This window comes from Balaenoptera acutorostrata, chromosome 1, assembly GCF_949987535.1.
Source record: "Balaenoptera acutorostrata chromosome 1, mBalAcu1.1, whole genome shotgun sequence".
NCBI classification, from domain to species: domain Eukaryota; kingdom Metazoa; phylum Chordata; class Mammalia; order Artiodactyla; family Balaenopteridae; genus Balaenoptera; species Balaenoptera acutorostrata.
Window position 1 is genome coordinate 184026986 of NC_080064.1, and position 16528 is coordinate 184043513.

The 16528-nt window shown below is 36.8% G+C and overlaps 1 protein-coding gene across 1 annotated transcript in view; it reads left to right on the plus strand.

Moving 5' to 3' along the window:
• Positions 1-16528, plus strand: part of USH2A (usherin) — an 800956-nt gene that overhangs the window by 485822 nt on the left and 298606 nt on the right. The window contains exon 38 of the mRNA XM_057531465.1: positions 15814-15964. Coding sequence (XP_057387448.1) covers positions 15814-15964 — 151 coding nt within the window. The remainder of the gene's footprint in view (positions 1-15813; positions 15965-16528) is intronic.

The window sequence follows — 16528 nt, forward strand, 5'->3', positions numbered from 1 at the left end:
GTACACTTCTTTCTTTGGCTCGTAATAGAAAATTTAAGTTTTCAGATTTGAATTGCTGGTGCAGAGGCTTTTGTGTAGGTGTACAACAGACAATCTCATTAGAACTTGTGAAAATACATTTATCCCAAACACTAGTGTGTAAGAATGGTGTCGTTATTGCTAATTACTAAATTGTCCTCTCTTTGGGCCTATATTAAAATTGAATTTCCTGTGTTAATGCTCTCTATATATCAAGGGAAAGGAACAGATCTTCTGATTGTACATAATTTACACTCTTATAAAGAGAGTCTGAGTTTATCTAATGATGTTAATTTTGGAAGAATTTTTAAAATTCATAGAAAGAGCAAGAAAGCTCATATTTGTAGAAAGGAATGACTGACTGAATGAATCTTTTTCTCCCCATGCTAAAACAATGTTTCAAGAACAGATTAAAAGCACATCAGTCAGATGAGGACGCTTAATTCCACGTGGAATATTGGCGAGCCCAGCAGTATGAACAGTATGAGCATGTAGGGGAATCGTTCCCTGATGTGGTCTCAGGAAGGACCTTCTGTGTCTTCTGGGCCCTCAGGAAGGAGGACCACCTTCCTCATGAAAGCCTGAGGTTGAGGGTATATCCACAAAAGAAGGCTTGACTCTCGTTCACATGTTTGACTCTCTAAATCAAGGAAGCGTGTGTCTTAAACTGTTTATTTGTTAAGCACATTGACTGCAGCATCTGTCAAACTATCTGACTTTGAACTTCACCACCACCCACCATCCCCAGCGTGTTCATTTATTGATCACGTGACCCCGGGAAAGTTATCTCCTCTCTAGACCTCAATTTGTTCATCTGAAAAGTGATTTTGTCATCACATAACCATCCTCAGTGGGTTTTGGTTAAGGGGGAAAGGATGGGTGTGCCCTGGGAAGATCAGCTGGCATAGAAGTAAGTGCCTGACTATTTTTTTAAAGAATAGAAAGCGTGACACATAATAATAAGCACAGAATATACATAAACTATCACTAGTTAGGTTGAAAATTAAACCAAGCCCCAAACATCAAAATGTTTATTTTCCTTGATGATTCCAACCATCGCCTCTGAAAGCCACATGGAAGGAAACAGCAGACTGGTTGTGGTATATTAAATTATAAGTGAGGACTAATTTGAGAATCAAAGATGCTCTCTGGGAGATATCACGCCACTGATAGGAAAGGCATTAGCTGTCTCCCTCTGTCTCATGTATTTGTACTCTCTGTCTTGGAAATCTCCTTCCCCACAGTTTCGGGATCTTGATGTTTAATTTAACACAGAGGTCTCTGAGACGCACAGCGGGGGGTTATTCCTGGTATTTCTGGCATTGAGGAAATTGAAATGTACATGTTTTTTCTCATGTATCAAAGACAGGCAAGAATCTAAACTGACATTTTATATCAAATGAATTATGAACTGTGTACTTCGTACCTAAGGGAACAACAACTAAATTAGAGTTTAAGATTAAAAAAAAGAGAGAGAGACAAAAACAGGTTTTTAATAAAACATACAGTTATTTCTGCTATTCTGTCTGTTGGTGACATGGCCAAACACAGTCCTTACTGTAGAATCAGTGAATTGATGCTGGCTAGGCTAAAATCTCTAAATTTTAAATACATTTGTATTTAATGTATTTAAATCTCTAAAATTTAAATACATTTGTCCGGTGAAACATTCTTGATAATCTGAAGTTAACTTTTCTCTTTTTGTCAATCCTTCCTTGCTTAGAAAACAAATAAAAAAATAACATTTGCCAATTCTTAGTTCCTGAGAAAATATGAGATTAGAAGTTGCTTGAGGGAGAAAAAAATTGTATACAGGATAAAAATGATACACACAAAAGTACCATATTCTTTATCTCCTCTGTTTATCTGTAATTCCTACACACATATATACACTCACACACAAGCAAATTACCCTTGTGATTAAGAGCATGGATTCTAAAATCAACCAGATTGGGTTCAAATTAAGAAATTAAGTTATACAATCATATATGCTTTGCCTCATTTTTTTCTTGCCATAAAGCAGGAGAAATGGTAGTAAGTACCTCATAAGTTTGACACTGAGGGAATTATGTATGATAAATGCATGCAAAGAATATAACATAATGCTGGTCACATAGTAATTGTGTATTACTTCGCAAAGGTATATCCTCCAACCATAAGTGACCAGAATGGGTAGCAACAAACTAGCACCCCCTTTTTAATGGCTACTGATTCCTGAAGTAAAGGAAACATTTGAATTAAACTTTTAAGGTGCAGGTGGATCCTGTCATGTTTATGCAATATACCTAATAATCATTTTTGAAATTACTAATTGAAGATTCTTGGGAATTGGGGATGATCTATGCTTTCTTCTAGGCAAAGCTATGTTTTGATTACCATGCTAGTCTTCAAAAGTAGGTATTGTAATTTGTGCTACATATACATTAAAGAAGTGTTATTAATATTAATACATGTATTTTCTACTTCTGAATTCCCCAGGTATATAAACCTAAAACTGACAAAATTCCTTGGTATTAATTCCATATACTTTCTGATACCAGCGCTATAAAATTTAGCACTTGTGTGGCTAAATTACTAGAAACAAATAACTCACTAATAGTCTGATTATGGATTTGAATCACATAAACTAAGTTACACATAGTTATTGATCATGATTGTGGTCAAATGAGCATCGTTTTATATTCTCAAATTCTGATTCTAACTCTACAATTTATGATCTGAAATCAGTTCTTAGAAGTCTCAGCATTTTTTATCCTGCTGATGACTATTGTTTTAGTCTTCCTAATAGAGAATGTGAAATTAATGGCCCATTGAGGTAAGGGAGGCCCGATATATAATCTGAGTGTTTTAAGGCTAGATCTAGTTATTATTTGAGTAATTAATTAATCAACTTGAATATTAGGTCCAATCCCATTGTTAAGATGACCTTTATAACCAGTCCTCTACACAAAGGGCCCAAGTAATCAGATTTTCAGGGAAAAATAATTTAATCTGTGCTGCCTGGAAACTAATTTGGACGAGTAGGATGGTGTTCAAAATAATAGGAAGACTAAGAAGTACTCTTAGGAATACTAAGAGGAACTCAAATGTCAAAAGCAAAGGCTTAAATAGAGTGTCTAAATCAAGGAAGTCTCTCCAAGGAAAAAGAATAAAATTTGGTTGGTGGCTTGAGATGTAACAAAAAAAAAAATCTTTTGGACATTATGACCACCAACGTTAGGGTCTCTAATTAGTCTGACAAAGAGACAGTTCCACTCCCAGCTGAACAAATAATGTATCTAATGAAATTCAAAGTCCGTATTTTTCTCTGAGCGCGGTGAGCTGCATCATTCGCAGCTTTGGGGTATTTCAAAATTAGCGGAGGATGACTTCCGTCTGTCTGAGGTTTCCTGGTTGACAAATTCACTGAAACTGTCTTGCAGAGTAATCTTAAGCAATTCTTTAATCTTAAACCACAAAGAGAAATGAAGGTAGAGGTACGTTGCCTTGGTCCTATGGATGCTGATATGAAGTGGAATCTTTCATTTCTCAAAATGGTCAATAGCAGTTAGTATTCAGTGGTGTCTTTTTATTCTGGTGCCCTTGACTCACCCCTGCTGCCCCTTTCTATATTACTCTTATTATAAACTGTAACTAGGGATATTCCTGCTTCTTTTCCATTCTAAATAAAGCATTCTTAGTGAACATGGGGGTAATTTTTCATTTCATGAAGAACAATTACTGGAGCCATGTGAGATCTGCCAGTTGGGTTTTGTGTAACTTTTGACAAATATTTGCACCAATTTTGATTGAGGTAGTCTCACACCAGTAAAATGTTGGTGAGGTTTTGGGTTTCCCTCAGAAATGTAAACCCAAATGAGCCAGTGAAAGACCAAAGATAAAAGTACTGTCTTCAGGTTTTATTCAACGACATACTCCATAATGTTTTGTCACTGGGCTAAGAGGTAAATGATGGATTTTTTACAAAATTTTTATTTTATGCACATGCTTTCTAGGCAGGGCTTTTGTCCTAAATACTTCTCTATGACCCTGGTGACAACCTTGAGAGAATGTCATCATTTTTTTAACTTGGATCCATAAAACCTGTAGCCCTTGCCAAGCATCTTGTTTTTCTATTTTTCTCTGGAGACCTTTCTGGGAGATCTGAGAGCCAAAGGTACCTTGAAAAGAGAGGGGAAAAAAATCCTTGAGAAACTGAGACAGACTAAGGAAGACAGGGGCAATTTTTCCAAATCTCTACCCCCAAATAAGCCTCCTCAAGATTTAAATGACATAATCATTTAAAAAAAATAAATAAGCTTCAAAAATGTCTTCATTCCAAACCTCCTAGCTATAAGATTTCTCCACTCCTCAAAGCAATACCCACACTCAGAATTGGTTCTTTGGACTCCTGAGGACAGATGGGGAAGAAGCAGGGAAAGGAGGCAAAACTCTTTCTGTGCGTGTGAGTAGGGGCAAGATTCTGGCTTACTGAGTCACTTTAAAAGGCGTTGCTTAAAATAACAGGTACTTGCTTGGGTTTTGGAGACAAGTTGCTAGATTCAAACAGCAGTTCAACCACTTCTTAGCTATATGCACTTGTGCAAGTCACCTATCTGCTATGGTCTGAATGTTTGTGTCATCCTCAAGTTCATATGTTGAAACCTTATACCCCAATGTGATGGTGTTAGGAGGTGGGACCTTGGGAAGTCATGAGGGTGGGGCCCTCATGAATGGGATTGGTACTCTTATAAAAGAGGCCCCCAAAAGCCCCTTGCTGTGAAGACACAGCAAGAAGTTACCATCCATGAACCAGGAAGTGGGTTCTCAGGAGGCTGCATGGTAAACAAGAAAAAAGATGGAGTTTTAAATCAAGATACCCATGACTGAGTCCCAGCCTGGCACTTAGAGCAATCACAAGGAAGTGTAAAAGTAATGCAATACTCACACCTTCTAATTCATGGTCCAATTTTAAGGTCAAATGAATGCAGTGCATACCAAACACTCCTCCCCAGTAGACCCATCTCAGAAAACGATCTCATCTTAGTTAGTCACTTTGACCTGAAATTTAGGATTCAGGCTTCTTTCTCCCTCTGCGTTCCCACCTCTGTTCCATCACCAAATCCTCTGTACATTTTTCCTCCCAGTTTCTGCCTCACTAGCTGTGCTCAAGCCACACCGCCTTCCAGGCTCAGGCCAAGCGTGCCCCTGTCTTGGGCCAGCCCGAGATGTGCATCCCCCAGTGATTCATAAGTCTCAGCTCAAATATGATCTCCCCCCCACCCCACCTAAAGTATCAGCTTTGCCTCCACCTCCTCCCTCATCACGCCCAATCCCTTACATTAGAACTACTTCTTATTTGCTAAAATGTTCTCACCACACACACACGCAAAAGGTAACTGTGAGGTGATGGATGTGTTAATTAACTTGTTTGTGTTAATCACCTCACAATGTCTACATCTGTCAATTCATCCCACAGTATACTTTAAATATACAGTTTTATTTGTCAATTATACCTCGATAAAGCTGGGGAATAAAAAGAACTCATAAAAAGCGGGGGGAAAAAAGAAATGATTCTATCTCTTTTTTTTTTCCTATTGTCTCTCTCTCCTTAATAAAACTGTTTTAATTTGTTCATCACTATATTCCCAGAGCATAGGACAGTGCCTGGCTTATAAGTAGTTGCCTTTTAATTATTTACTGACTTAATAGATTGTATATTTTATATACATACATACTTTATATAAATTATATGTAATTATGTCATATCATTATCTTATAATATATCTAAAATATTATTAAATTTATATATTTTATGTAATTATACAGTATATTTATGTAATATAATGTTAAATGTATATATTTTATATTATATGTATTTTAAATAACATATAATTATATAATAATGTTTCTAATGCTATAGTTATGTTATTGTATATTATATATGCATAAGTATACATAAATACACACATATATGAAATACTCATTTCGATGGGGATACTGGGAAATGAATCATTCATACCTTACTATAGGAGTATAAGTAAACACAACTTTCTGAAAAGCAGTTTATCAGCTTATATCTGAAATGGTGGTAATACTCATTCCTATTGACTCAACAATTCTAAAAAGCAAAACAAAATGTACATTTATTAGGATACTCTGAATATTATTTATAATACTGAAAATGATATTCTATATCAATATCAGCTTTAAGTGAAAACTCTACATTTATAAAAATGTCACATGCAATTATTTTGAAAAGTTATGTTACTAAAAACTATTTAATGACATAGGGAGTTTTCACTATACACTGTAAAGTGAGCAAAGTTTACAAAATAACATATTAAAAATATTCAGCATAATCATTTCAAATGATATATTATATATATATTTAACTATATATACAGAGAGAAGATAGACAGGAAAGAGTCTAACAATGGCTATTTCTGTGTGGTGTAATTATGGATAACTGTTTTCTTCATTTGCTTGGTAACTTTCAAATTTTCTACCATGAACATGCGTTATTTTATAGTTAGAAAAATACATGCTTTTAAAAGGGGGCTCTGTTCTGCAAGAACTAAATTTTAGCATTTCTTTAATATTTATTTGATGAGCAATATTGAATTCTCAAAATTTAAGTGCTCTAAAGTTTACAGAAAGAAATGAAAAGATCTCTGCTCTCAAGTAGCTTATATTACCATTACTTTGGCGTACTAGAGGGAAAACCAATGGCTGGACTTAAATTTAAGCTTCACCTTGGTGTTGAGAGATGAATTATGGTCTTGGAAACGAAAGAGACATGTATGAAACTATAGGATGCTGTTTACTAGTCATGTACTTCAGACATGTTGCTTAACTTTTTCTAACCTCAGTTTTCACGTCTGTGAAACAGAGACATTGACAGAAATCAGTGATAAAATGAATGTTTTGTAAAGTGGTATTTCAGATCTAATTTGATGTTTGCTGTGTTAGTTATTTTCCAAGCAATTAATCTCTTTTATGTTGAAAAAAGCATTCATTTTCAGATAATTGAGTCTGTATTTGTAAATGGGAAATAGGGTCTGGATCCGAACAATTATTAGGGTCCTAGGTTAAAGATTTCTTCCGGCACATCTTTCTTCTTGCCAACTCATCCATTATCCATTTATTCATCCATTTATTCTGTCCATTTTTACAGAACATCTTTCATATACAAAGCACTGTCCTAGGCACTACGATATCTACTTAAATACTTTGCTTCTTTAATAACATTCCTCCGAGATTCTATGTGTCCATTGAAAAATCATTGATTTGGCATCTTTAGCTATCCAAAGACCATTTTGAATCAACCACACAGCCAATCTGAATGACAGTGATGAACTCCAATATCAAGCAGGCCAAAATTCAGATGCTCGGTGAGGTTTCAGCCGCGTCACTTGAAGGAAGGAAAGTCAGAGTATGCCTGTGTCCTGCCCTGGTCAGAATACACAGGGAGGGTTTAGTTTAGGTATAACGCTTGATGGTTTGAAAGGACATTATCAAAATGGAACACATCCAAATCAGGTAACATGGCTAGATAGTGGTTGAGGAATCCTCTTATATGAAACTCGTTGGAGGGAACAGAGATGTTTAACCGGAAATGGGGAAATTTAGTGGAAAAGAGGACGACTGGTTAAAAATGCCTGAAGTTCTATCCCTAACGGTAGTGATGGCTTGTTCTCGGGGATCAGCGTGACTCAGGCGAGGTCCCAAAGAGTTCAGTGTCATTAGCACGAACAACCACATGTACCCACTGCCCAAGATGGTCCCAATTCATACCTGCTGCAGCTCAATTCACCCATGTTGGTTATTAACAGTCCCCTGTTTTGCTCTCAGAAGGTCCCGATATGGGCAAAAGATTATATTTACCCTAAGTTTTGTAGAAATAATACAGTTTTTAGCTCTCCCTCAGAAAGAACTAACCAACAAGAAGAACAATAATATAATGGGGTGACTTACAAAACAACTATTTTCCTATCACTGGTAATGAACAGACACCTGAACGTCACTTGTTTGGGATGTTTTAGGCAAGAATCCTTTATTTGGTGGGAAGTTAGACTTGGTAGCATTTAAGCTATCTGCCCTCCAAATTCAAAATGCTTTGACCTTTCTGTGGTCAAAGATCACTTCCATGACATGCCTCTAGGTAACATTTAATTTTCAAACATCTATTTCTCTTACTAATGTAAAGGCCTCTCCATTTTGCATTTCATTGAATTTCTGTGGGCTTTGACTCCTTCTTGAGGACTGGCAAATTCATACTAGTAGTTCTGTGTGAAGTTCCTCATAGATAATGAGATGCTATGATAAAGAAATAAGACCAGAAAGTACTATTGAAGAATATGACTTGGACAGAAAATAAATCCAACCTTTACAAAAACTAATCTGTTTAATATTGTAAATGGTTTTTTCATATTTATTTAATGTGTTTAATATTTGTTCTCTCTTATAAGGATTGGAAATAATCATGTTAAAGAACCTGGCACACAGTATGTGTTCCAAAAGTTAACTCTTATGAGAGTCTCTTTCGCTAACATTAAATCTGTTTTAACCTACTTGTCACTGTTTAATGCTGCTCTATTTGTACATCCTTGTGTTCAAGGTTGACTGTCCATTTGTTAGCACATCTGCATATTCCTCATAATTAATATCTTTTTTAATGACATATGGTTTAGTGACGGGAAATGGAGTCTTGCCTTCTGTTTTCAATTTGTTTATGACTCAACGACTCAATAGATGTGTCTGAACTTTAATTTTCCATTCTGGAAACTAGAATTTAAAATCCTTGCTCATATGTAGCTATTTCAGAAAATGAGAGGAAAATGTGTAATCCAGGGATTTTTGACTATGTGCCAGGCTATTCAGCGATGCAGCCAGGATGCATATAGATGAAAGGCCATGGTTTCTCTTTGTTAACAGGGACACCTAAATGAGGATGCCAACCATCTAATCTCTGAAATGAGAGAGTAGTGTGAGCTGGGCTGAAGTCAGATTTTAAGTGAAACCAGTAGAAAGCATGACATCTGCTTGGAATGAGCACGAGCAGAGGTGATGGGAATCCTGGGCACTGGAATTAGGCTGAGGACATGGTGACTCCACGTGAGCTACTTAACAATTCCCCATGACCGTGTCTGTTCCTCTGAAAGCCAAGGTCCAGTGCATATTTGGTTGTGAATTTCTAACTTCTAAAACTCCTGAAGCACTTACACCTCTTTTATGCTCTGTACACATTCTGTGCTATTTGAGTCATGTCTTGTCTCTCTGTTAAATAAAAAGTTGGTGATCTAATCCCCCTTTCTGTTTATTCTGCCCTTTCCCTACCCCCAGCAAAGAACCTTGTGCAGAGTGGCATTCAATATCCTTTATTACAGGTGTGAATTTAATACAAAATACTATAGACTTCTTTAATACCTTAATGCAGCATTTTATTCCAGTATTTTGAAATGCACACTCATACACCCCCAAATCACACTGTAGTAGTAACAAGTTGGTGGGCTGTCCTGAGACATTGGTGTGTATGTGAAGCATATTTGAATGTGAATATGCAAAAAATGTGAATTCATTTTTTCCCCACAAATTTCTTCTTCTGGTCACTATAGCTTTGGTAGTCCCTGGCCACATGAAAAACAAGCCTCTGTTTTTGCTTTTTAGAGTTCCTCCCAAGAGTGCTATAAATCTGTATGGAGCGAACATTTGGGGCATTTTGTTTGTTTGTTTAGGGAAGAGTCTACAAGTGTACATCATACAAAAGTTTAATGCAATCAGACATTCAAAAGATTATACCATCTAGACTAGTCCACTCTGTGATTTAATTTATTGCTTAATGGTCTATATGCATTTTGCCTTCCAAAAAAGGTTAAATTTGAAATTTTAGTAAAAACACCTTTCCTTCGAATTTATAGATTGAGGTAGCCCAGTTGCCGTTGTAGAATTAGTATTTACTGGACAAGATGTGTTGATTCACGAGGTTGTAGAGTGCTTGCCTCGTGAGGGTCATATTAAACTTGAGAGAAGCTTTTTGAGCAACATAGCATCTTGGAGACAGTATATCAAGCTGATAGATACATGGCTCTTGCGTTAAGAAACCAGGGGTGGAATTATGGCTGGTTCCCAGTTATTGCTTTGATGCTAAAGACCCTCAGAGGAATAGGTCTAGGATAAAAGGGGTTAACCGGAGGGGGAAAAAACGTTGCCAGAATTCAGTGTTACTGAAAGGATGCAGAGAATGAATAGTTATATGTCAGTAATTTAAGATGATCACTTTGTTTGGAAATATTTTGGGATTTTATATAATCGGAGTGTGACCAATTTAACGGAGCACATTTTCTTGTTATCACTCAAAAGAGAATCCAAGATACTTTATTATTATTATTACGGAGCATCTTCTGGGCATTTTTTCTTTCCCGACAGCATGGTAATGCAGTTTTTAACACTTGAAGGATTTTTGTGTAAATATTTAAAACTCTAATTTTTTTCATGCTGATGACTTATCAGAGCTGATTCTTATTCTGAATTTGGATTGTCAGTGATATTATATTCCTTGACAGAAAAGTTAGACAAAAAAACCATCAAATGAGGGACATGGTTTTATATGTTATACATTATATGCAATTTGCACATTACTTTTTGCCCAAGCTCTTTTGATATGTGTGCATTTGTTATACATCAATGAAAGAATATATATCAAATAAGAAATCATCATGGTTATAAGTATTTGTACTCACAGACAAAATATCAATTAAAAAGTCTTTTGGCAACGAATGTCCCTCAATCCAAAGATTTATAGTTAAGTTACCGGGTATCTGGCCCTGGACAGCCACATTATTGCCTTTCCTAGGTATGTCCTATTTCCACTACCCGAGAGAACTACTTCATACCATTTCTTCTCTGTTCAAGCAACCAGTTCACTGCCACACTTTGGCACAGAGCGGATGCCTTTGCTTTTATTTTGCTCACTGGGAAAACAGATGCCATCAGAAGAGACCTTTGCTGTTTTCCCATCACCAGATCTACCTAACTCTACATCTGCAGCTTGTATTCACTTCTGCACAGTGGTGGGCTGTCCCTCCTCTATTCGACAGCCCACGTGCACCAGCTCTCAATTCAGTTGGCACGTGCCTTGGCTCGTCTCTCTCTCACATACACACACGGACTTTGCTTTGGCGATTAATTATTCTTCCTTCTCCTACATCATCATTTCCCCTAATCTCTTCTGGGTCATTCCAAGAAGCATGCAAACGCTGCAGCCTCTCCCAGTGTCTAGAAAGCCTTCGTCTGATACCAGAAGCTTCTCTAAGTGTTGCCCCATTTTCTTCTCCCCTTTAGAACAAAATCCCTCAGGAGTCTTCTAGGCTAACTCTACCCACTCATTGCCTTCCCTCTCATTCTCTTTTCAGTTTTCCCGAATCAAACTGCCATGCCCACCAAACTGCATCTGTTCTTGACAAGGTCACATCCACTTGGCCAAAGGCAAAGCTTAATTCTTAGTCTCTTCCTTCCTTAAACTCAGCACATTTGACAGAGTCGAGCAGGCCTTTTGGAGATGCTTTCTTCACTTGGCTCCCAGAGTGCGCCTTCTCTTAGCTTCTCCCCTACCTCAGTGCTCACTCCCGTAAGTAAATCTCCTTTGTTGCAGAGACCTCCCCCTCCCCCAACCCCTCAAAATTTTGGAGGACCCCAGACCTCACTGCTCAGACCTCTTCTACATTCGCTCTATTTACACTCACCCCCTCGTTCAATTCATCACGTCTCGGCCATGAAATACCACATGGACATTGATCCACAGTTCCTATCCAGACTCACATCTGCAACTTCGTCCTTGGTGTAGCCACTGTGGTTGTGTAAGAAAGCTCTTAAATGTAATGTGGACAAAAGAGAACTCTTGATCCCCTCCCTATCCCATTTCTCCTCTCAGGTGCCAGTCACCTAGGTGCTTGGGCCGAACACATTGGCATCACCTTTGACTCCTTTATTGTCTGTCAGCGACACACGCCACAGTCAACTGAACCGCAAACTAATGCCCCCATCTCCACTGCTGGCACTTGAATGTAAGCTGCTGTCATCTGCTAGCCTGGATGACTGCAATAGGTAACTTCCCTGCTTCCAGCCTTCTCCCCATGCCTCCCTGACTTAGTTTTTTGTGTGTAAAGTGGTATTCTGACAACTCAAGCCCAATTCGAACTGAAAGGTTATAATTTAAGGAATGAGTAATTTATACCTTGTAAAATTAAGATTGTACATTTTTCTGAAAATTTATTTTGTCATAAAACACTATATCCAGTTTCCCTACCACATGTGGATGTGAAAGACATAAAGTTAATAGCAAGTTGAAATAAATTATATGTATCTTAAAACCTGCGACCTACTACAACACATTTTTATTTTCCTTAACATTTTTATTTTCCCTAAAAATCATAACATTTAAGAAGAATTTTCTTTAAGATATTTTGAACTTATTGCAGGAACAAATATTCTATTAAATTGAGTTACTATTACCTGAAAATAATTTTTATTATGGAAAATTTTCATAAAAAAATTAACAATTTGTATTCACTGTCTCTAAACATTTAGTTACTCTAAAAAATAAATTCCTTGATCTTGCCTTTTTGAAGGCAACTTGAAGGTTATTTGAAATTAAGAAGTATATGAAGTTTTAATTTATTACAAGTTCAGATATTTAATTGGCTAGCCACACTGTCATAATTCATGGTTTATGAATATTTGATCCAGTGTTTAAGGTAGAGGTTGTACCATTATAAAGAAATCTCGATGAAATTATTGCTTAAATGTTTAAAGAAATGATCAAATTCAGATTAATTTTTCATTAGCAGGTAACTATTCTTTTGGCATTTATTCTTACTGATGAGCATTTAATTTATTAATCTGTGCCTGGACCAAGAAAAACAATTTGCAGATTCTTTAAGTGTGGCTCTATTTAAAAATTCTTTTATTAATTTTACTCATTAATTTCACTAAAGCTTATTACCTTGATCTAGCTATCTATCTATCTACATATCTATCTATCTATCTATCTACACATTACCATCCTGGGACAAAAGTCTGTGGCTTCACAAGGGTACACACACCAGAATTTACCACGAAGTAAACTATGCTCCTTGCACCATTTTAGTTAATTGCTACAAATTTAACTTCTTTAAAAACTCTACAGAGTCAGTATTATTGGCCGTACACTTATAAATGAAATGACTTTACATCAGTGAGGTTAAGAACTTGCCAAAATGTAATCAGCTTTGAATTTTGTGAACTGAATTGGTGAGGATGAGATTTGAAACTTTAGCTATCTGACTCCTAAATCCAGTCTCCTTTGGAAAACTAACATTATCTAGCTCCCTAAAATATTTAAATTTATGTAAGAAGTGTAAATTTTTTCAACTTAGTAACCAAAATAAATAATTTTTTAATTGTAAATTTAAAAAAAGAGAGATATTTGTATTTGTTTACTGCTTTTTTTCACAGGGAATCAGAGTAGACATTTTATTTTAGTTCAGTTGTGTCTGTCTCTTAGCTTATCTACCCTGATCAATAATTACCAAATCTGTATAATTATATGATTGTGATTGAGGAATAATTGTGATGGGTTGTAACAGATGTTAAAACTATACTTCCAAAATTTAGAAAGAAAAGCTTTCGCTTTTTAAAGAATTCCCTCTCTCTTCAACTTAGAAAGTCACTCTTACTTAGCCAGAGTGGCCTTTATTTGTTTAGAATCATGACATTTCCTTGATTAAGACCCTGCCGTGGCTCCCAACCCCGTTTAAAATGGAGCCCAAAGCCTTTACTTTGACTTTCAAGGTGTAGCCCTAAGAAGGCTCTAGAGATATCTAGACCGAGCCTAGCTCTCCAGCTTTTCTTCTCTTCTTCTTCCTCTCCTGAGTTAGTTTCAGTCACGCTGGCTTCTTTCCACTGCTTGTTACACACAGCCAGTGCTTTCCCTTCCTTGCTGCCTTTGCCCTGCCTGCTCTTTGGCTGGATTGCTGTTCCTCCAAATGGCAGGTAGACATTCAGGTAGACATTCTCATGACCACCTCCTTATGTTACTGAGGTCTCTGCTCTAATGTCACCTAATGACCTGTTCTTCCTATGGCTCTCCTGTCTAATTTGAATTGTTGTGTAATAACTAAAATCTGCACTCCTTTTCACTTTCTCTCTACTTACCCTGCTTTAGTCTTCACCTGAGCACTTAGTGCCATCTGGTAGGGTCATCGGTATCTATTTGTTCATCACTCGCTTTCTCCGATTACATAGGTTCCATAGGGTCAGGGGTCATGTCAACTGAGGGTTGACTCAGTGTTGTTAACCCTCCACACAAAGAACACTACTTTGCACAGAGTAGAGGCTCAATAAGTGTTTACTGAATAAATTAGTGAAATATCAATGAATTCAGAACCCTAACAACAGACTGATGAGACATGGAATCTAATTCTTCCATTCTCATCCATGGCCATTCACTAGCCTCATGGTTCATAAGCCAGTTCTCCCAAATTGGAGGGTATATAAAAGTCACACACTGCATCAAGTTATGTATAAATGAAAGTTGAAAATGAATCCTGATAGTTGTTTTCATTGTTTTGATTCCTTCCCCTCCTTCAGCAATGGCCTCTAGTAATCCTTGGCCAATAAGAACTTATATTACAAAAATCAAAAATTGCATTATAGTAGTACTTAAATTATGCTAAGGGAAGTTCGGATTAGTCCAGTATAATAACAATAGCTAACAATTAATAATTACCAGGACCCAATAAAATGTGCTTTATTTACATTGTCTCTGGTCTTCACAGCAATCCTAAAAAGGCAAAATATTATCCCCATTTTAAAGACAAGAAACATAAGCTCAGAGTTTCCTGGTGATTTTCCCAAAGGCACAGAACTGTGCTTAATTTGCTTTTGAGTTTCTGACTAGCTTTGGAACACACTCTGATATGAGAGGTTCATTCAAGTTATACCTGTTGGAAAAATTTATTTAATAGCCAAAGTCTTCTTGTCCATTTTTTAAATTTAATTTCTTAATAGACTAGGCTTTACTCATTTCTTTTAGGCCTTCTACAACTATCCAGATAGATTTCCCTAACAGATTATATCAAGCAAGTATGCTGACTTCAGGAAGAATTTGCCAGAGATTCAACTAGACTAGAAAAAGTCTATGCCCCAACGTGTAACATATTTGAATAAAGGCAGCATCACTGTGAGAAGGGGCAACCAACTGTATAAAACACATGAGGAAAGAAGCTTAGTTTTCATATTTTCATAAGTGAGAATTAAGGCTGGAATATGCTACTTTCTTTGTAGAAAAATACAATTTTAATAAACCTTCCTCAAAAAAAAAAAATCCAGTTGTGTTCATGGTCGTGGTGTGATTAAGTAAACAATGGGTGACATCAATGGAAGAAGTAAAAGATCCGGACTCCTTCACTGTTCAGTTGCTTGATTGTTGAACAAAGAGTTAAATTAAAAAGATACTTTAATATTTGCTTCATTAAATCCCCTCCATGTTTTCAATTAGAGAAACAGAAGTACAGGTGGGGATGTGCTGCGTGCTCATCTGTCTTGCTGTTTGAGGGGGGGTGGCTTTTAAGAGGGAAATACTCATGTAATTGTGTTGAAATGAACAATAAGGAAGTACAGTAGTTCCGGAATGAAAATGTTAAATTAAATGGACCATGTTTAACATTGTTGTTGATCCTGAGGAACAGTTTTTCCAGTATATGGAGCATTTCGATTCCATCCAGCATATGTTCTCCACAGTTTTCTCTGCTCTAATTCATCTGTGTTTTTCGACAGCTCCAGATGGCGTGCTGCCTCCGAGGCTTTCATCTGCCACTCCAACCAGTCTTCAGGTTGTCTGGTCTACACCAGCTCGGAACAACGCCCCCGGCTCTCCCAGATACCAACTCCAGATGAGGCCCGGCAACTCCACCCACTGGTTTCTAGAGTAAGCATTCTACTTCGTCCGTCCTTCTAACTGTCACCTGGGTTTTACAACATAGCCATAAATTCACTGTATCTTAAATTTTTAACAATAGGTCAGTTCTCATTGGCAACAAATAAAAGCCTCCTTTTCAGAGTTCAAACAAACAAACAAAAAGCAACACCCTAGGAGATCATTATTTGCTTTGCAAATTTTTCATTTATAGAGGCTTCAAGTAAGATTCCTTCACCCTTAACTTTTCATGAGCATATGTATTGCCAAGAGCAGGCACACACCTGAACCCCACAAAATCTGCTGTCTGACTATGGCTACAAAATTATAATACTTATTCTACAAATTCCATGTGGCAATCAGTCTCAATACTAGACTAGAATTCACTCCATGCTACTACTAGAATTTACATCTCATATAAATGCAATAATACAAACCCTTAGCCAAAGGACTGCTTATTTTAAAAGAGGTATCACGCGATGACAGAAAATTGCAGCACTGAGAGGTATGTTGACATGCCCTGAAAATTCTTTACTATAAGACTGTACTTGTTCTTTATTCCTTTGAATGTCTAAA